General features: G+C 33.0%; 2 protein-coding genes across 3 annotated transcripts in view; one reads left to right on the top strand and one right to left on the bottom strand.

Annotated features, from left to right (window-relative positions):
- LOC114940896 (small ribosomal subunit protein mS39) lies at positions 1–4032 on the bottom strand. The gene is made up of 10 exons (XM_029315673.2): positions 3897–4032; positions 3461–3575; positions 3162–3359; positions 2692–2942; positions 2486–2594; positions 2021–2354; positions 1737–1942; positions 1217–1555; positions 617–835; positions 1–500 (listed from the first exon to the last, which is right to left on the bottom strand). Exons 1-10 carry the CDS (start codon positions 3923–3925, stop codon positions 348–350), a joined length of 1953 nt encoding a protein of 650 aa, XP_029171506.1. The 5' UTR covers positions 3926–4032; the 3' UTR covers positions 1–347.
- rtet (major facilitator superfamily domain-containing protein rtet) overlaps positions 3934–23216 on the top strand; it is a 26852-nt gene continuing 7569 nt past the window's right edge. The window contains exons 1-3 of one of the 2 annotated variants that reach the window (XM_029315676.2): positions 3934–4212; positions 4701–4897; positions 5645–5795. The gene's annotated coding sequence lies outside the window, so the exon portion shown is untranslated. The remainder of the gene's footprint in view (positions 4213–4700; positions 4898–5644; positions 5796–23216) is intronic. The other variant, XM_029315675.2, reaches the window with a different exon arrangement.

Below are 23216 nucleotides of genomic sequence, written 5' to 3' on the forward strand. Positions count from 1 at the left end.
TTTTCTGTCAAGTAAGTTCTTCTCCCGAATGATACATATTACAGTTTTGTACAAAGAGTATTTATAATACATAAATATGTCCTTAAAAACAATTTTATATTATATATATATATATAAAATTGCGTTACAGTGTATCGATTCAGGCATAATTACGTTAAAAAATTATTGATAAATTTTCATATATCTCAGCAAGATATTTTTATATCATGGCGATGTTTTATTATATTATAATTATTTTAAATATTTCTTCTTTATTCCTACACTGTGCTGTCACATACTAACTCTACAAAATTGCAATCAAGGACCAAATGTATGAATAAAGCACTTTGTGCTTTATTTAATTTGATTTAATTTTCATCGAAGACTTGTAGAATATCGTTACCCACTAAAGTAACTAATACATTTTCTTGATCGGGTGTAAGAGGTATAGTACTTTGCAACTTTTTAGCCATTTCGCCGGCTCCTTCTAGATCGTTAGCAGTAACGTATGTTAGGAGATTCTGAAAATATAGATGTAGCGACATTAATATGATATCAATCGGTTATTAAAATTAAATAAAAAGAAATGTTATACCGCTGTTAACTAAATTAAAAAAAAAGATTTATATATACTTACTAAAATTGTAGGCACGTGCGTTTGAACTAAACACAGCTCGAATATTTCACGTATATGATCTGTTGTAATAGTACCGATTATCAAATGCGGCGATTCAATTAACAACAACATAATTTCCGTCGCTTTGTCGAACTTATCTCCGCGTAAAAGTAGCATTATGATATTGCCCATTATTGTGTTGGAAACCGTAACATGTTGTATTCTTTTAGTATTTTGTGCCTGTATCGATTACAAAAGACATTAGTTTAACACATCTTATTACATCAAACTTAATTTTAATTATAGATTCACCGATTTGGAATCGATTTTAGCAAAAATAATAAGAAAAATCATCGCATTTATTGCACCTTGTTTTCTTTTTCGACACTCTATTTCTTCGCGGTTAAAATTCTATAACTAAAATTTACTCGAAATTGAATGAGAGGATATTAATTTTGTTATTTATAATTTCTCTTTAAAATTTCATAGAAACAAACTCTTTAATTACTTATATGTAATTCGGAAAGTATCTCGTCAGTCTTGCTAAAGAAAAATGGATTCCAAATTCGTCTATTATTGATTGTAAAGACATCCATAATTAACAAAATTAATTTCAATTACTTGTATATGATCCCAGACAGTGAGTGCAATCTCCGCATATTGCGCGTTCAACGCAGATTCGGACACGGGTTTACAATGTACGCTCATCAAGTGCAATATCTCCTCTAATAAACCTTCCCTGTCCAGATGACCGAACATGACCATGTGCGACCAGAGTTTTGGTATATATTGCGTAACGGTCTCCGCAGGATAAAATTGAACAGCTTCTAATATAGCCTTCATCACGGCGGGTTCCGGTATAGTCACATGTGGTACGAGCTTACTATAGACCTTGAAAAATGTTTCAAATTCCTCCGTTGCCAAAATTAATTCCAAGTACGTTCGGTAGTATAAATTTTCCTGAAAAACAAGGAAAAAATAACTATACTAAATATGCATAACATAAAATGTGTAAAATTAAATATAAATTCTATCCAAATAATAATGCTATTTAAAGAAATCATTAAAATTAAAAAATTTATTAAACGATTTTTTTTATCGTATAACATTTTCATAAACTGTCCTAATTCAGAATACTTACTTTGTAGCTGTCACCGATGAATTTATAATTTTCACCAGAGAGAAGAAGCTCGTTAACCATTTCGCCCACTTGACGTTCGCAAAACTGTTTGCAAGCCATTTCCATCGCGGTAACGAAGAAATTTAAGTCTGTTGCACTTTGAATGGTAAGAGTTTCCTCCTTCAACGACTTCAAAATTTGTGTAAAGGGCCTGTAAGCCGCATCACCTGTTTCGCCGAATAAACTTATGAATGTTTTGATCGACACAGAAAGTTGCAAAATAAAAATGTGAGTCGAATAATTACCAAATCTACTTAAAATTCGTAGTACATAATAATACGTAGTTAACGACGGCTTAAGTTCGAATTTCGCGATATCGGCAAATACATTGCGTGTTAAATCGAGAAGTACTCGATTATTTTTGAAGGTAGACACTGCATGAAGAACTGCATTAAACGTATGTATATTTGGAATTATCCCGTTCGTCGCCATTGCTTTGTATATATCAGTTATCAGTGTTTTTGCGTTGTCTTCTTCTCTCAACAGTGACACTATTGACATTATACTATTATATCCATCGATAGATAACGGTATATTATTTTCCTGACATTCTGTGTACAGATACCAAACTTTATCCGTCTAAACAGACAAAAATATTTCCAATAAGTCTATATATACATTTTTATAATTAAAAAATATTTTATAATTAAATTGCTCTTACGATCTGGGATAATCATAATTATCGATTTAGAATGAGCTAGATATCTTACATTGAAGTGTTTAGCAAGACCGCATATCATCGCGTTGTACGCAGCAGCTGCTACCGCGGGTTCTTGTTCCTTTAAAAATTTAAATAATATATCGATTTCCGGATGATGTCTGCAAATCATGATACAAAAATATTATTTAAAGTCAACACTGTGAGAACGGTATATACATGAAAAAGTATTAATGTATTCAATTTTCATATACTCACATCCATGTATTCTTGATACGTTTCTCGCCTAACATATACCAACGAGTCTCCAATAATTCGGTGTTGATAGATTCACCATTATTGTGAAAACACAACAATTCCAGGAGAGCCTGTTTTGTTGGCACTGTCACGTTTTTTAGTAATTTATATACCAAAATAGAGTTGGAAACATGGCCGTTTGATATTTCATATAATAATGTTTCCTCTGTTACTTTACTTTCTTCTGTATAAATAGGAGGCGGCACAAATGCCTATACATATTTTACTATTGTGTTAACTCAATGTATTTGTTGACAAGTAAATGTAAAATATCATAAAAATTGACAAACAGATATAAATGAGCATATTTCAATATACACTGCTAGTACTGAAAATTTATAATATATACGTGATGTAAACTACTGGCAGTGTATACTGGAACATGCTCAATATATTATATTCAAATAATAGAATCATTTTTAATGTATTACCTTAATTTCAGGATCTGCTACTTTGTGTTGGAACAAATCACGATGCTCGTTGTGAATCCACATCGCAGCTTTCTTCCCAGACTCTTTTGCTAAAGCATAATTGCGCATTTGCCCTTTTGATAGCGGCATCAAATAAGGATCGTCATGAAATTTATAATGTGGCGCTGTATAGTCTCTGGTTATCGTACTCTCAAGAGCCTACAAGATAAATCACATCATATATTTAGAGAAACATCATCATAAGAAATAAATTTACTCTTATTTGCAGGAGTAAAACAAAATACAATAATTTTACTCACTTTTAAAATATCTGTTGGGCCACGTTCTATCCTGTTTGGAATGCAAATATCCGAGGATGAGGATGATGATACTGTTGTTGATTGCAGTCGCACTATCAACTCCTGATATAATTTCCTGCAAATATTTAAGGTATAAATGAAAGTTATTTCTACAAAATTCATAAATATTTTCACAGAAATTATTTTAGAAACAAATGTGTATTCTTGAATATATCATTAATATTTGACCGAATGAAATAATAAAGCCACATAAATAAAAATTAAGTAAATCACAAGAATTAATCACAAAATTAACAAATCTTTCAATATATTTATTTTAAAAAACGATAAATCAGCGTTCGTCGTGAGCTGCACGCACATGTATAAAAGTTTCATGATTTTATTCGAAGAAATGATTAATGTACATAAATCGAGTGAATAATAGCTCGTTACATACCTACGTGAAATTCTCGCTAAAGAATTCATTGTGCGAGTTTTTTTTTTAATTAATTTTTCCTAAACTTTTATTTTACCTCTACGACGAAAACTTTGGAGGTTAAATCAGGTTAGGATTATATATAAACATGGCATCGAGTGAATCATACGAATCATACGAATCATTCGGCGCGTTCCACTTGGACGCATCTGTAGCAACAAGTGGACTACAGCCATAATTACATTATGGTGGCGAATAATCAACTGCAGCAGAGACGAATGCATCATTTTATATACTTCATTAATGTCAAGGACACGCAATTTCGTTGCATAATTAGGTATGTTTGGTAAGACTAATCGATAACGTATATTAATATAAATTCGTCAGTTGAAATTTCAAGTTAAGTAAGTTTTTCACCATAATATAATTGCTCGCGTTAACAATTCGCGTGCAAAATCGACAAACGTGGTTAGACAATCGTGTTAGAACAATTGGTGTAACTAATATCTCTTGGCAAGCAGTCTTTTTTACATGCATAATATACTTAATTTATTTATCTGTGTAAGAAAAATAAAACTGGCGAATATATATTTTTACGTACACGAAAAATTAATTAAAAAATGTATATGATATAAAATAATGCGCATTAATAATGAATAAATTTTTTGCGTAATATTCCTATACTTCAATTTTAATTATCATAAAAAAACAGTTTTGATTCTTATAAAAAGTTTCATCGTGATAAATTATTTATTTCTTTAATATTTTTATCGTGTATAGAATATTTGCTATATATATGTGTGTGTGTGTGCGATTGAATTTCAGAATCAATGCCGGACGTTCCCACTTCTCTGTGAATCGACTCGACTGCACTGTTATTTATTCCACCTGGCCTGATGCATTTACAAGTCCGTATTGATACGAATCATCTGACCAACTTGTGTCAACCTCTTGTAGAGCAATACTTTGGCCATCTGGTTGGTTGCCTATCTGCAGGCTTTACTTCATATAAAATATAAAAAGTACGTAACGGAAATGTGTATATATATATATACATATATCGCGTAATGTATACAAAGTGTCTCTAGTGAAAAAGATTCTTCGATTAATTTGAAATCGATATTTCGAACAATCAATGAAATCGTTGATTATTTATATACTTTTTGAATAATTGACAAAAATGAAATTTTACTTATGATGAAAAGAAAATGATAAAATATATTTTTTATATAATATATTAAATATTTTACTTTACAAGATTCGCGAGAAGCTATAAGAATATATATATAAAATTATATATCGAAAATTATCTCAAGAAAGCTACCATTAAAAAATAATATAGAAATTTTGTTGCAAATATATAGTCTTTATATTTTGCAAAATGCATTAATGCAATGTTAATAATACATATACAAACTAAAAATTCATATACATTATTGTATATATATACAATTTTAATATAAAATTCAATTATATAATATAAAAAATCTTTTCTTTCTATAAATATAAAATATAAAAGTTGTTTATAATTATCTTCAATTTTCTTAGTCTAATATCATATATATGTGCGTATCGTCGCGCATTTCAGGAACGATTAACACGTTACATACATTATACATTTATTACGCAGCGGCATGAAATTAATCCCATTAAAAAGGGAAAAAAATTAAATTCCCACTGCATAATATTAGAATTCCCGATGACCCACTTACACACGCGCTTGTTCGGAATTGTGCGTCATCGGTAAATGCATTGTTCCTTCTTTCTAGCAGCAGCTGGCCTCACCACCACTATACTATCATCACCACCATCACCGCACCATCACCGCTGTGTCAGGCAGAGGGTACATCTTGCACCCCTCTTCATTAAATAGCTCAAGGTATCATCCTCTCCTTGGTTTTTAACTGGACGACGACGTAGGTATGTACCAGCTGCTCTTCTCTCTCGTCGAAAAGAAAGAGAAAAAAAGAAAGAGAAAAAGAACGGTAGATAGAGATTCGTTTCTTTCAACGAATTTATTGTTTAGCATATGAATGGCGCGAGCGCGCGTTTACGGTTGCACACGGTGAACCCTTTGACATATTACAAAGAATTCAATAAAGTTTATAAGGAAGCCCGAAGGGAACCAGTCTCCGGCCGGAGAAAAACGAGAGAGGAGGAGAGAGAAAGCTCGTGTGCAGATCCTTCTCTCGTCGTGAGAACGCGTGTATATCTTAAGCTAAGCAGTTCTACGCGCATCAGTATGGGGAGCAAAAGTGCCCTAAAAGAAACATTTATTTTCATATAAAGTAACTATAAGAGCTGTGTACTCGATCAATTTTAATATATTCTATCGCAACGAGTGTACTTTTCAAGATATTTTATCTCATATTTTCATCAAATATTAAGTAATCCAATTTTAATGTAGTGTGATATTTTGTAGCATATTTATATCTTTGAAATAATCAATAATATTAGATATCTTTCAATTTATATATTTTATAGAACTTGTATCTTTTGCTCTCTCTTTCTTTCTCATTATTTAAATTTACTGTTTCTTATCAACTGCAGTAAGCGAAGCAATCTTTTTTGAAAAAATCGCAAAGATACGCACAGAGATTTAATTTTACCGATATATACATATGAGCTGAAAAACTTATATTTGATTAATCTCGGAAAAAATTGGTCATGCGTGTGGAATACAAAACGATAGAGAGTAAAAATATTTCTTTAGGCAACTAGAGCTCTATTGTGATGCGCGTCCGGCGCGGCAGTCGAAAAACGGCTGAGACGCCGCGCATCCGTGTACGTAAACGTGCGTACACGCACACACGCGGGCGGGCGAGAAGCCAGGTGTTTTATTTCAAACCGTGGGACTCTCTCCTTAAAGAGAGGGATGCTTTTGCGCGTCACGCAGTGCAGCGCGCGCGCGTTCTCTCGCGGAAGCGATGGTAAGTAGGAGAGGGACGAATGAGAAAAACAGGATTCGCGTCCCTCCACGCTTCGGGGGACCTCACTATTTTTATTGTGTTTCCTTGTTCGATCGAACGTAACGTAACCCTCCCTTCCTCCTCCTCCTCCTGCCCTTTGCCGAATTCTTGGCCGTGTCCTTCGTCCTTTGATATATCGAGTTTTTCCTCTTTCTTTTTTCCCCGCTGTTTTCTTTGTGCGCCATCGAGAGAGTATTATAAAACACTCCGCGTTTTGGGGGTACGTTTTACACGTGGCACCGTAAGGGAACGGGGTGAGAAGGAGAGAAACGGGAGCGCAACGAGGAAAAGAAATATATATATATATGTATATATGCTACATCTATAGCAGGAGAGCGCATCTCTCCCTCTTCTCTCGCGGACAGGAAATCCGAATCCTCGCGTCTCGCAAATTCGCGGGTAAGCCCGTGGTAAACAGGAGGTCCTGTGGGGAGAGAGAAGACCGTTTCTCCCCCTTCCTTCCTTCCTTTTTTCTTGCCTCTTCCTCCGCCGTGCGACCGTTTCACGAAACGGTTACGTGAGCGCCGCGCTGCTCACAAAGGGATACGCAACTTCCTTTTTTTCTTTTTCCTCTTTCCTTCCGAATTCGTGCACGAACGTTAATAACCGCGCCCGGCGAGGTGACGCGGACGTTGCTCGCCTTTCTTTCGAATCGGCCGGAAATGCGCAGAAAACCGATATGACATCCTGGAGAACGAAAGCTCTCGCAGAGAATCGCAATGCAAATAAATGTATTATTGCGAATCTATGACGTATATCTAGATCAGCGACTTTTCAATTTAAACAAGAACATTTAAAAATGATTTTTTTATAGGAGAGATTTTTTTATATCTAATCCTTTTCCCATCAGATTAAAAAATCAACCTGTTTATTTTGATTTTTTTTTTGTTTTTTTTAAGAAAGATGTACTCAAGTAAAAGGAATGGAAGAAATTAAAAATGATAGCGATTTTAAGATATATATTCTAATTTTATTAAATCTTTATTGTACTTCCCATTTTTTGTCCTTTACAAATGCACGCTTTTTCGCTTTGTTTTTGCAGCTGAAACACGTATAAAAGTATATAACACATTTAGATAATCAAAAATAACATACATATTAACATTGCTGGAATTCACGTTAATTTTTCATGCTTTAAAAGAATTCTATCGAAATATAAAAAAGAAATTAATTCGGATGCGGCTTTCGACTGTCAATGATTCGACAATTACAACATAAACTAAAATTTACATGTGAATACATGCACACGCATATACATTTGAAATTATATCTAATTTACTCCGAGAAAAAAACCAAGTGAAAAGATACGAGCAAATCACAATGTTGTTACGTTATATCCTCATAAGAGAATCATATATTACACATTAACATTTAGCTTTCACTGGTACAGACTTGTGCACTATTATGCAGAGTGATTTCATTTCAGAAACAAAGACCGCGAAGACTAATTTCGGTGAATTGAGTTTTCGTTGCTATAAACGCGAACAATTTTCAAACATAATCAACAGATGAAATTATAAAATTATATAATGGTTAATAAAATTCGTATAGTAAAAATATAATTTCCCTGTTGTTTTTCTGAGACGTGAAAATTTATATTTATAAATCAATGTATAAATATACATGGAAATTGCAAAACATTCGAGATATTAAAAGGATAATAAAAAATTTACAGATTTTTGTTTTTAAAACTTCTTTGTCAAAGGAAAATAAAATTTAAAAAATCTCGTGCATACATATCTTATGAATTTTTCTAACTTTGTCAAATATATTACAAAAATTTCGTAAAACCTGTCAAGCAAAACTGAAACTAATTTGCAACCCAACACTTGGATTTTTCGATAAAACGATATGATAAATTAATGTGCCGTTATAGCATCGAGATCCGAATTCACTGGAGATACATTCTTATCAGAATCGTTATTAAGATGTGCAATCGTTAATATCAGAAATTAATGTCCGACGATACGACGATATATCGAGTAGACCCAGCAGGCCGGGACGAGTGCAATTTGGATATAAAGTCAACAATGTTGCCTTCATCCCCACCTGCCTGATCCTCGATAATTTTCATCTCGAACTACTTGAGAAGACAAATTTCTGTATCCTTCTTCGTCTCCCTCTCTCTCTCTCTCTCCTTTTCTTTCTCGTCTGTCGGTCGATCCCTTTGTTTCAAGTTACACGACGGGACATAATGCATCCCGATAGGCCGGGACAAGTGCAATATTGAAATATTTCTCACTGAATATTGTCACGCATCTCGACCTATCTCTGATGCAAAATGTGACGCGGCTTTTCCGGCGTCGACGAATCGCCCGAATAAACGACGGTATATGTATACTTTTCGACTCGACGGTAGTCATTCCGCTCCAATTTGCGATGCAGGATCGTGCGAGTCGAAGCCAGGGCCGAACATGTCTAAGGGCCCCGTAGACCCGGCTGCGGTATTCCTCTTGTCTCTTTGTAAGAGCTGTAAAACGAAAAAAAATATAAGTTTTGGGTGGAACTTAATTAAAAAAAAAAAAAATGATGCAATTAAAATTTTCGGTCATAATTATTATCGAGGAATTTCTTTTAAGGTAAAATATCAAAAGTGTTTTAGAAAAAGAATCTTACGCGAAAAACATCGAGAAAATAAAATAAAAATTGAAACGATGAATAAAATGTCTACATCCGGATAATTCTCTAATGAAAAATTGGAAGACATGTGCGAGCGAATGAATTGGAGCCGATGATTCTGCGAAATGATGAAACGCGGTCGCGTCTGTCGACGATCGTCAGCGGAAATTGCGCGGGAAGGCAGTGCGCTCGCGTTTCGCGTGACACGCACAACTCGTTAGATTACGCGAGAGATTACGCACGCCGCGCCGCGGCGTAACACGCGTTCGTCCATTGATGAGGGAGAGAAATGCGCGCGCTCGCTCTCTCCTACTCTCTCTCTCGCTCGCTCGCGCGCACAGGGGGGCTCTCGATGTGACCTTGGCGGTCAGTCTCCAAATCGTAGAGCCTCCAACATCGTATACTTCGAATCACAAATCATAGCCCGAGGTCGCCATTCTCATGGACCGTAGGTCTCCGAAAAATGAGGGCCTCGAAATAGGGACAATAGGGATCCAGCGTCGAAATTTCTGTGAAACGAGAAACTCGGAGCCTCGGCGCGCTAATTCTTGTATACGTATATCCGTGCACAAAGTCACCCGACACACACACACAAATACGGGTCGAACCGTTCGCTTCAAAACTAACCGAACAAATACGCAGGTTTTTCAAAAGGGACGAGGTCGAACAATAGAAACGTTCGACCTCTATAAATATATATGTACGAATATTGTTTTTCAAGAATAACCTTCGATATAATGTTTCCGAAATTCGACTTTTTCTCACGGCTGAGTCGCACGCGAATAATATATTCGTCCGAGAAGAAATGCCTTGTGTTTATCGCTCGCGTCTCATTTCTTCGGAACTTGTAACTCGACCTCTATCGCGGCACTTGGTGCGTGTAATGTAAACAATGTCTCTTCGCGCACTGTATCGAGGAACGCTCGAAAACCTTCCGTGAAATTATATTCTCGAAGGATCTACCGAATTCTCTCTCGATCGATCGACCTACATTTGACCCTCGGAAACCGTTCCGTCATTTCGAATACAAAATAAATACAAAGACGCGAGATAGAAATGGAAAACAACGGACGACCGCGGGACGAGAAAAAAATTTAACTATTTGTTTTCCATCTCTTTTCATTTCGAAAGTTGATGAAAAGGACGTTTCCAAATCGTATTTTGTTCCGATATTTTTCTTATTAATAATATGTCTATATTATTAATATTAATTGAGTTTTTCGAAATTTTATTATTTGATTTTAATAATTAATTATGTTATTAATAAATAATTACACTAAATAATATTAATAATATATATATAATTATAAAAAATGAGGTGAATTGGATTTGTGATCGTCGTTGGTTAATCTTACCCGGAGAAGAAGAGATTCGAATCTTACGAGAGATCCTCCATTTCTCGAGCAAACTTGTCTCGTCACTCACGCGGTGTCGATTTTCGGGCCGGACGTGCAGAAGAGATCGGAGATGCGGATCGACGCCGCCGACAATCATCGCCGTGTCAATTCGCCGTGACGGCTCTCTCTCTCTCTCCCGAGCCGCGCACAATGCCGCTTCTTCTTCTCTTCTCTTTCCTCGTATATTCTTCGGCACGTGACGCGGCGCGCTTGATCGAGGTGCGTCACACGCAGGAAATAAATCGGACGCGACGTTAGAAGCCGCCGACGAAAAATCGAGTCCCAGTTGAATCCCATCACTCGCGGCGCGATCACTTTTCTCCGTTTGGCGGGAATATTCGCGCCCGACCTCTTTCTTCACTGCACAACACAATAATTGTTCCCCGACGTGAGAAGTTACGAGCAGAAGAAGAAGAAGAAAAGAAGAAGAAGAAGAAAAGAAGAAGAAGAAGAACTGGATATTTACCGGAGAGATTCGGAGACGACGAAGAGGAGACTTACCGACCGGATCGCGCGAGGACCTCGAGCAAACTGCGGCTGGGACCAGGTGTCCCGCCTCTTTATTCGTTTTGGGTCCCCGGATGGTGGGGAGGGACTTATTCTTATTTAACAGCAACGCAAGAGGAGCCGCAGCGACGACGAGGAGAAACCAACTCCCTCTTCCTCCCTTTTCTCTTCTTCCCTTTCCCTCGTCCTCGACGTCCCTTGGGCGTCTCTCTTTCTCTTCTTCTCTCTTCTGCATTATTGTTCCGGAGCCCGCCAAAATTGTATCAGCTGTCCTGGATTCGGCCTGCGGCTCCTTTCAGCGGCATCGACGACCGCCCCTTGATTCCTTCTTCCGTCCAGGTCCGGTCCAGGTTGCGCTCTCTTCCGTCCAGGTATAGATGGGTCGACCAATCGCCGGAAAAGGATCCGGGGGAGAAATCACGCCATTGGCGTATCAGGGAACGATTATAATTAACGCTTCACGATTATACACGCGCGCGACGCAAAGACGGTTTAGCTCTTGCGCACGTGACTATGTATATGTACTGTATACGTGATTTACGACGAATGTGTGACAGATATCCGCCGCGTCAGGACGAGTCCTGTTTATTTCGTCCTATAACGCCGGCTGCTCGACGGAACAGCGGATTAAACGCTTTTGTGATTTTTTGTCATTTATTTTAGAACCTGGGATAGAAGCTTCGAAAAGCGCTGTGTATGATTGATCCATTTTTTTGCAACATTTATCAACATTTATAGAGATGTTACGATTAGATTAGCGAATCAAAGATTTTGCCAAAGGCATCAAATGATTGAGCTCATCGAGTATCATGAAACGTCATGAAACTCTCTTCTCTTTCTTTCATTTTCTCTTTTTTGAATAAATTTATAATATAAAAATTCAAGCTCATCAAGTATCGTGAAACGTCATGAAGCTCTCTTCTCTCTCTTTTTCTCTTTTTTGAATAAATTAATAATATAAAAATATTCAAAAGAAAAAGTATAGGATGTATCTAAATGAGCGCGACAAATGTTAGGAATAGCAGATTAACCGCTTTGTAATTTATCGGTAGAACTCAGAATCTTGAGATAAAAGCTTCGAAAAGTGCTACGTATATTGACCAATTTTTTTGCAAAATTTATTCTTTTCTCTCTTTCTTTTTCTCTTTTTTGAATAAATTAATATAAAATAAGTGCGACAAATTTTAGAAACAGCGGATAAACGCTTTGTGCTTATCAGTAGATCTCAGAATCTTGAGATAAAAGCTTCGAAGAGCGCTATGTATGATTGACCAATTTTTTTGCAAAATTTATCAACATTTATAGAGATGTTACAACTAGATTAGCGAATCAAAGATTTTGCCAAAGGCATCAAATGATTGAGCTCATCGAGTATCATGAAACGTCATGAAACTCTCTTCTCTTTCTTTCATTTTCTCTTTTTTGAATAAATTTATAATATAAAAATTCAAGCTCTTTTTTGAATAAATTAATAATATAAAAATATTCAAAAGAAAAAGTATAGGATGTATCTAAATGAGCGCGACAAATGTTAGGAATAGCAGATTAACCGCTTTGTAATTTATCGGTAGAACTCAGAATCTTGAGATAAAAGCTTCGAAAAGTGCTACGTATATTGACCAATTTTTTTGCAAAATTTATTCTCTTCTCTCTTTCTTTTTCTCTTTTTTGAATAAATTAATATAAAATAAGTGCGACAAATTTTAGAAACAGCAGATAAACGCTTTGTGCTTATCGGTAGATCTCAGAATCTTGAGATAAAAGCTTCGAAGAGCGCTGTGTATGATTGACCAATTTTTTTGCAACATTTATCAACATTTATAGAGATGTTACGACTAGATTAGCGAATCAAAGATTTTGTCAAAGGCATCAAATAATTGAGCTCATCAAGTATCGTGAAACGTCATGAAGCTCTCTTCTCTCTCTTTTTCTCTTTTTTGAATAAATTAATAATATAAAAATATTCAAAAGAAAAAGTATAGGATGTATCTAAATGAGCGCGACAAATGTTAGGAATAGCAGATTAACCGCTTTGTAATTTATCGGTAGAACTCAGAATCTTGAGATAAAAGCTTCGAAAAGTGCTACGTATATTGACCAATTTTTTTGCAAAATTTATTCTCTTCTCTCTTTCTTTTTCTCTTTTTTGAATAAATTAATATAAAATAAGTGCGACAAATTTTAGAAACAGCAGATAAACGCTTTGTGCTTATCGGTAGATCTCAGAATCTTGAGATAAAAGCTTCGAAGAGCGCTATGTATGATTGACCAATTTTTTTGCAAATTATAACATTTATAGAGATATGATTATCGAATATCAAATGTCAAGATCGTGGTTTAAATTGAATCCTTGATAAAGAAGAATCAATCAAATGATTGATGATTCAAGCTCATCAAGTATCACGAAACGTCATGAAACTCGCTTCTCTCTCTTTCTCTTTTTTGAATAAATTAATAATATAAAAATATTCAAAAGAGAAAAAAATATAGGATGCATCTAAATAAATGTGAAAAATTTTAGGAGATGATTCTTTGTCGCAAATTAAAGGGGGTTTCTTATATTTTACATCTCTCCCTATGAGGAGTTGTACACCTTTCTAAAGAGGAAGATAAAAATTAAGTTTTTATTTTTTGTTCAAATTTCAGACAAATTAAAAAAATGAAACTTGGATATTTTCCACTGTTAAAAAGGATACTTACAAATATTAAAAAGAAATAACTTATTAATTTTTATACCTCTCTTTTAATTTAATAAGAAACCCCCCTTAATTTTTGACAAAGAATCACCTCCTAAAATTTTTCGCACTTATTTACACCCTGTATAAAGATGCACAATATTGCAATAAAATATAAACATACACGGTAAAAAACATTTTTCGTATTTCTGTTGAAATTATCTTGTGTAGAAATTTTTGTGTTAAATTTTTAACATACTCTTATGTTAATATAACATATTGTCGTTATGTTATTTTGACATTTGTCTGTTGAGTTAATATTCACTATTTTTAAGTGTTAAAACAACACAATTAAATGAAAATGTACGAATTTTTGCTTATATTATATTTTTATTTTTATATTTTTGTGTTATTTTTTCACATATTACGTGTGTTATTTATTTACATATTTGTCCTCTGTTAAAATGACATTAAAATTAGAGTAGATAAATTGAGACATGTGAAATGTGTTAAATTTAACATAAATTTTTTTACTGTGTATAATTAGAAATTAAAATAATTTCTAAAAAAAAATATAAATATATACATATTCTCGTTCAATAGAATAACTGCATAAGAATGATAGAAATATTAAAGCGAGTAACTATAAAAGTGATAAATTACAATATATATACTTATTATTCTTATAGATTGAATCGCAGCGAGAATATCGTACTGTACTTAATATACGTTTTCCGGCAAACTTCTTTTCATCACGCGGTAAAACGTAGACCGATTTGTCATGCTAGGAAATGAAACGCCTTCTGCGTTAGTACTTTATAAATAATGCTTTGTAATCCGCGGTTGCCTCGTCATCTCGCTAAGGTGTTTAGTCTTGTTTACTTAGCAATTTTACGCATCGCAGAATATATACATGTTCGTTTTGCGTTCGCCACATTTGATCATGCATTTATAAATATATGTAAATGAGACAGCCTCTGCATATCCTCCTCCCCCGAAAAATGTAAATAACAATTTTATCTTTGAATTCTTCAATTTACGTGATACGTTTCGAAATTAACACAGAGTATAAAATAACAATTGAAATAATTAATTTTACAGCATTATTAATTGTAAACATTTGAACGAAGAAAGTTATTTTCAGCTTAAAAAATTAACATATCGAAAGATTGATTAACCGAATTTCTCTCGATTGTTGTGTAAATTTTTAAGAAATAATTTTTCTGGAATTATAAGAAAATTAAAATATCAATTGAAATTTTCTATTCGCTCGTGTATTGTACAATATAAAACAACAAATGTATTCAAAAGAGGTCAACTTATCGAGCAATATTTGAGATGTATCTAATTAAATTTTATTTCATACACAATATATTAAAATTACATAAACCTTCCATATAATGAGATTCTGGTTCCCATTATATGGAAGGTTTTCTATGAAATAAAATTTAATTAGATACATCTCAAATATTGCTCGATAAGTTGGCCTCTTTTGAATACATTTGTTGTTTTAAAAAAATTAAAATTAATTGAGCATTAATAATTATAAAAAAAATCGGATTGTAAATAATAAGTAAAATCTAGGAGAACGATGACATTGGGCTCAATCGGGAGCTACATTGTGCGATTAAATCGATTTCAAACAGTTCGGCGCTTTGTCAGGCTGCACGTAGCACACGTCCAGGTATCACCTGGAACAGCTGAAACCTACGTTCACCACGTGTTCGTGTCATTAAAAACGTAGGCTTCACTTTGTAACAGGTTGGCACGCTCCTCAACATTATTATAGCAGGATGCCTCTCCCGGCACTCACATATTATCCTGTGTTATCATTTCTTAACTTTATAGTTTTATCTACCTTATATTTTATTATAATATATTTTATCGACATTTGTTTATTAAATCGATTGCGCGCGTTTATACTGATTCGACTTAAAAGGAAAAAATTAAATCTACTATCTATAGTCAATGTTCGCAAAGAAATCCGCGTGAAGATATTTTTCTATTGCATCCTTTTTTGACTATTTATTTTTCGTTTATTATTATAGATTGATTTTTATCATTTTATCATATATTTAATTTCTATATTTATTATAGAGAAACCATTTTTTAAAGAATATGCTTTTATATAAAAAAAGATTTTTTAATCTATTTTTCTTTTCTTTCTTGTAATAACTATTTATAATATATTATCTCTAACAATTCATGAAATAAGCATTATAAATGTTCCACGTGCGTATTATTCTTTTGTTTGCGTATTTCTATACGTACATAACTTTTGTTGCGTATTTCTATATATACATAATAATACTCTATATCTAAAATCTGTATATTCTTCCGATCCGATACATTTGGTCGGCATAAAAACAAAATTTCTCAAAATTCGTAGGAAAAAAACCGTAGAAAAAAAAGGATTATTATAATAACTACATAAAGATTTATGTAGTTATTATGTGTTTTTTTCACCGGCGATCTCTCACCCCGAGAGATATGCGTCATATATATTTATCTCATCTTTTCTTAAAAAGCTAGAAGCACATTGTGCATTCGCGCTTTTTTCATACCGAGGAGAGAAAGAAATCGATCAGCTGCGAGTGTTTATCGATACAGAGCGGTGCAATCGTCGCACAGCGATTTCCTTTGTGCCCCAAACTCTCGCACCCCTGGGGGGAGGAAGGGGGAAAAGAAAAATCGAGAAAAGGGATGATTGAGAACCACTTGTAGGAGGACAGCTGCGCTCTGGGAGCGCATCTGCTGCCGGTTGCACGGGCACGCGCTTACATACACTTACGCACTGAGAAAAGCATACTTACGTGCACGCATGCACATGTGAGAGAGAAAGAGAGCCACCTCCTCCTACACGTCACTCTTTTTCCCTCTCTGTATTTTCATGCCTCTTCTGCTTTTCTTTCGTTCTCGCTCCCTTTTTTCTTTTCTCTACTCCCGCTTTTTTCGGATTCTCTCGCTACCTCTCTTGATACGGGATATTCTTCTGGGATACGCAATCATGGTAATGAGTTGTAATTCATTCAGTTTTATTGTCATCGTTTCTCATGCCTCGTTACTCTCCTCGCGAAAAATTTGATAGGAATTTCTCTGATTAATATTTACCACAATAAAAATATTAATATAATTTATAAAAGCTCTTTAGAAAATTTTAATCTACAAATAAAAAAGGCAATAAGAGCTGCATAAGTTCTATACTAGAAATATATTTGTGAAACGACTTATAACATAAATTATTAAAAATTATACAGAAGTAAGTTCAATTCGTACGTTTCGGTTGTCTTTTCCAACCTTCTTCAGCGCAATTAATAATTAAAATATTAGTATAAATTAACAATAAATTATTCTTCAATGTCATTATAATAAAAATAAAAATGTCCGGAGTCAAGTCATATGCTAACGCCCGAGATCAACGCATTTATAAAGCAATATTTATTTTTATTATAATGACATTGAAGAATAATTTATTGTTAATTTATACTAATATTTTAATTATTAATTGTGCTGAAGAAGGTTGGAAAAGACAACCAAAACGTACGACGAATTGAACTTACTTCTGTATAATTTTTAATAATTTATGTTATAAATCGTTTCACAAATATATTTCTAGTATAGAATTTATGTAGCTCTTATTGCCTTTTTTATTTGTAGATTAAAAAATATTAATGTCTATACCACAATCAGATATAAAAGTTGGATTAATTTTAAAAATTTACTATGTACATATACTAATACTTTTGTCTCATAATTACCATGATTTTCTCGATAAGTTCTAAGAGAAAATTCTCTCCGTAAACAGAAAAAATATAATAAATGAGTAACCTATCTTATTGATAAAAATTATTGGATCGATTTATTTCAAGTATTTTGTACTGTGCGTGATCAAGATAGTTTTTCTGTTCGCGGAGAGAATTTTCTTTTACGATTTATCGAGAAAATCATGGTAATTATGAGACAAAAAATATTAATATATGTACATAGTAAATTTTTAAAATTAATCCAACTTTTATATCTTATTGTGGTAGATATTAATATTTTTATTGTGGTAAATATTAATCAGAGAAATTCTTATAAAATTTTTCGCGATTTATACTAGGATGATTTTTAGGATAAATTTATGAGAAAATTCTTTCTATGTATTAATCTCGTTTTCTTCCCTTGTCTTTTTAATATAACGAAAATTTTAATATATATACAAGGTGTCCCAGAACTGGCGCGAATTTCTTTTATATTCGCGAAAAGCAACTTTCCCGCGCATTGGCTCTTTGGCCGATTTCTGGAACACCCTGTATATATTTCTGTGCTAAAGAGAACTCAAAGCATAAAATGTTTTTTGCATGAGCATATTAAATTCGTATACACTTGTCTTGTTCCTCTTAAAGAGGAGATATTGTATAACTCTATTGAAGCCTATATTACACTTGTAACATTCTATTCTATTATTATTCTTTTGACCTTATAAAGTGGCTTACGCTATAAAACGTCACATAAACTATATACCTTATTCTATTTCCCTGCACTGTGAACCCCGAAAACTCACCTCTCGGTCCAGCTTCTGGAAACTGCACAGATGGCTTCGCTTGCACGATGCTTCTCTTTCCTTCTTTCCTGGTGGCGTCCGAATTCAAAATGACCGAGCATTGCAAATATTCAGAAAATATCAATTCCTTCTATTCTGTGATTGGAGGGTTAGCGGGACGCCATTTTGCATCCCTCTTATTCCTACTCCGAGGAACTCTGGTATATCTTCGTTTATCCAAAGAAACGAGACCTAGGATCTCGTTTATAGTGCATATAAACCGTCATTGTACCCTCCATCCCTCTTTCTCCTTCTCTTTCTTTTTCATTCGCCTGTTCTTGTTCAAAAGCCTGTTCGTGACCCTCTCTTGTGTATAGGGTGATTCGCAAACTAAAATTGAAAGTTCAAGGGCAATTAGCCATCATCTGAATCTCATATATACGAGAATCCTCTTGAAAGAATATCGAAATAGTTTTAATCTAGCCGATTAAAATAGTGTACAAAAAGAACTTGACATTTAATTTTAAACAAGGAGAATTTTTGTTTTTTTATTAGCGAGATAATTAATTTAATTAATCAATTTCGATAAATATAATATATTTTTTTATCTGTGGTTCTCAAATTATATACGTACATCTTAGAAGACAATACCTATATCTTGAGTATTATCTGGAATACTATTGCATGCTATTGCATCTCTTCTCTCTAAATTTATTTTTATTGGAGATTTGTTTAAAATTTTTCGAAATATTAAAATATGATTAAATTAGAACAGATTAGAAAATTCTTTTTAGAAATGTTAAGTATGCAAATTATTAATTTTTTATCCCATTAAACTTTTATACATATATCTTCTAAATATACATTACATACAATGAATTATTACAAAAGGAATTTGAGACAACGTTTATCATTATTTTATAATTTTTTTGATATTGAATTTAAAAACTAAAATATAAAATTGTTTTAGTAATAACTATTAATTAATTTTTTATTTATAATGGTCATATTCAAACATAATTAAGAGAGAGAGAGAGAGTCTAGAATTCTCTTATATTAGGAGATTTTGTACGATATAAATATTTTGACAATTCAACATAAAATCACTGAAATAAAAATCTTGAAATTAGTAATATCAGGTATAAAACTTATTGAGAGAATCCTTCAACTTTCAATAACTCTTGGAAGCCTTTTGGGCCAAATATTTCGACCAGGAATGCTCTTCTTTTTTAGTACAAAGAATCTTTAGACTTTGAGGATTTAGAATTTTGAAACAAAAATAAATTTTTTTAGTAATATATAACTATTAATTAATTTTTTCTTTATAATGACCATATATTCAAGTATAATTAAGAGTCTATAATTTTCTTACATTAGGAAATGTTGTACAATAAAAATATCTTGACAATTCAGCATAAAATCTCTGACGTAAAATATATCTTACTTAATATAATATATATATCGAGGGTAAAACTTATTGAGAGAATTCTTCAACTTTCAATAACTCTTGGAAGCCTTTTGGAAATGTTTCGATCAGGAATGCTTTCCTTTTTTAATAGAAAGAATCTTTAGACTTTGAGGATTTAGAATTTTGAAACAAAAATAAATTTTTTTAGTAATATATAACTATTAATTAATTTTTTCTTTATAATGACCATATATTCAAGCATAATTAAGAGTCTATAATTCTCTTACATTAGGAAATGTTGTACAATAAAAATATCTTGACAATTCAGCATAAAATCTCTGACGTAAAATATATCTTACTTAATATAATATATTATATCGAGGCTAAAACTTATTGAGAGAATTCTTTAACTTTCAATAACTCTTGGAAGCCTTTTGGAAATGTTTCGACCTGGAATGCTCTTTTTTTTAGTAGAAAGAATCTTTAGACTTTGAGGATTTAGAATTTTGAAACAAAAATAAATTTTTTTAGTAATATATAACTATTAATTAATTTTTTCTTTATAATGACCATATATTCAAGCATAATTAAGAGCCTATAATTCTCTTACATTAGGAAATGTTGTACAATAAAAATATCTTGACAATTCAGCATAAAATCTCTGAAGTAAAAATATATCTTACACTTAATATAATATCGAGGCTAAAACTTTTTGACAGAATTCTTCAATTCTTGGAATGTTTCGACCAGGAATGTTCTTCTTTTCTAGTATAAAAAGAACCTTTTTTGTTTCTAAAAATATCGGCATTGTCGGTACACCCTGTATACCTGGCCTGCTGCAACGCCCGGCTTATGTGGGACTTTGTGGATCACATATACGCATCGCCAGTGTGATGGTGTGCGAGCGGTGCAGCTTGCTAGCCAGCCGGTATGCACAATACCGGCACCGAAAATTTTCTTTGTCCCTATTGTAGTCTCTGTAGGATTTTCATCGTGTGACGCTCACGGGTCTATGCTTCCGAGAAAATTTCGAATTTTGCCTCCTGTCCTCTTGTATCCTTTTTCTATTTTATATTCTCCTCTTTTTTTCGATTATTAGTTTTCTATCTTTTCTTTCTATCTCTTCAACCGTTTTCCGCTGACACTCTTGCCTGCCTTCATCAACCCGCAGATCCTTTGTCTCTTTGTATATAGTAGGTACCCAGCAAACACCGATATATAATTGTTACATTGCTACAATAAAACGGAATATAACAGGTAATATAACGTGTACGTTACATGTAACATCCATGTTAGTTGTAATTTCCCACTCATAGATGTAACATTTTAATATAACATATATTACGTTGTAGTTATATTGTAATTATATACCAAATAGCACATTGATGTATTGATAAGTCAGTGCTATATTGGGATATAATGACAATATAACTACAATGTAATATATGTAATATTAAAAATGTTACATCTATGAGTGGGAAATTAGAACTAACATATACGTTACATGTAACATGCTTGAGTATATAACATTTATATATTATGTTTGCTGGGTATATTCTGTCCCTGAATTTTTGTGCAAAAATTTGGCTTGAGAACATTTTTCCTCTAAAATTATATTCCTCCAAGTATATTGTTAGAAGCGATAAAAAGTCGCGAGATTTCGAGCATTCAAGTTCGAGAACGCGAATTTACATATTATTACATCCTTCTTCCTTTCATTTTTCCAAGGGCATTTTTATTTTACATATATTTCCGCGGTTGTATTTTTATATTTGAAAATATTCGAGTCGATTTGACAGAGTTTTCTTAAACAGAAAGAAAAATATTCAAATGTTTAAATTACAATCCAAAATATATTGCTGATCATTTTCGAGAGCTCTAATCGTGTCTTAACAAGGATGATTTTAGAATCGTCTTCAGAAATATTTTTAGATATTTTCCTTCCAATGATTTGTGAAACTTATGAGCTAATAGAAAAATTTGTTTGCTGACAACAAAAATTATCTCAAGTACTTGGAAAACAAATCTTATTAAATATTGATCCCGAAAGTTATCGAAAGAAAAATACCCCAAGCTTTTCTTCGACATCGATTATACAGAAAAATATTGGTTCAAATATTTTCCCATAATGTTATAATTTGTTTTCAAATATGTATATTTGTTACGAGACAAAGAGAGAGCGTAAATTTTTCAATTTCTTTCAATAAAAGTTTTCTCAAATCTCTGTAATATTTTATATTTATTTATTTCATATAATTCATTTACGTTTTCTTTTTCGTGCTCGTGATGTGGAATAATTAACTTTTAATCAGAAATAAATTATTTACGATGAGTTTTTGTCGCAATAATTATTCACAAGAAAAGATCCGCATTGAAATTTTACATTTCGAGGATACAAAAGCAGATTTTTGGACCTGAACATGTCTGTTTTTGTTAGATGCGTATGTGGTCTGAATGGATCCCATCAATAACCTAAACGGAAACGATCTGTCTCCGGAATTTGCGTGCTTTGAGGTTTTTCCGATTTCTTTGCAGAAAAACTGTGGTGTGTTGCAGTTTTTAGCACACAGTTTTTTACATAATTTTTACACCGAAATTGCTCGAAAAGTGCATCTGTCTCTTTTTCTGTTCATCTGTCCGCTCTATAACTGTACATTAGCGAATTTATGTGATGCGGAATCAAGTAAAATATGCGAATCAAGAATGCTGATACATTTATTTTTCGAATTTTGTTTTATAATTCGAAGATATGTATTTTTTATAGAATTAGCAATGGGGCGCGCGAAGATTTATTTATACAGGGTGTCCAGTAACTAACGGATCAATGATTAAGGGCGGATTCTCTGGCCAATTTGGAGACGATTTTTCCTTAGCAAAAATGTAGAGAAGTCAATAATTTTCGAGTTATAAGCAATTGGAAAAAATGGGTTTTTTGAAAACTAAACGTTTTGGAGTTAAAAGTCTAACATAATTATATTCTTCAGTTAATTTCAGGTAGTTTATTATAATAAAATTTTAATTTGAGGCTTAGTTATAAAAATACATAATGACAAATATTGGAAAGTTGTAAAAAATGATGACCTTTTTCGATATTTTCGCTGAGGAAAAATCGTTCCCAAATTGACCAAAGAATCCATTTGTAATCGTTGGTCCGTTAGTTACCGGACACCCTGTATAACATTGTATGTATAGAAACTAAACAAAGAGTATCGTAACTGCATATTTTCAAGTAATTTTTTTT

This window comes from Nylanderia fulva, unplaced genomic scaffold (genome assembly GCF_048542155.1).
Source record: "Nylanderia fulva isolate GAGA-0341 unplaced genomic scaffold, ASM4854215v1 Scaffold7, whole genome shotgun sequence".
Classification (NCBI taxonomy): domain Eukaryota; kingdom Metazoa; phylum Arthropoda; class Insecta; order Hymenoptera; family Formicidae; genus Nylanderia; species Nylanderia fulva.

Bases quoted from the DNA above. Each gene is read 5' to 3' on its own strand.
- LOC114940896 (XM_029315673.2), bottom strand. From the start codon at position 3,925: ATGAATTCTTTAGCGAGAATTTCACGTAG. The intron at 3,576-3,896 runs GTATGTAACGAG...AAATATTTGCAG, and splicing joins TTAGCGAGAATTTCACGTAG to GAAATTATATCAGGAGTTGA. The intron at 1,943-2,020 runs GTAATTATTCGA...TCGGCGAAACAG, and splicing joins ACGAATTTTAAGTAGATTTG to GTGATGCGGCTTACAGGCCC.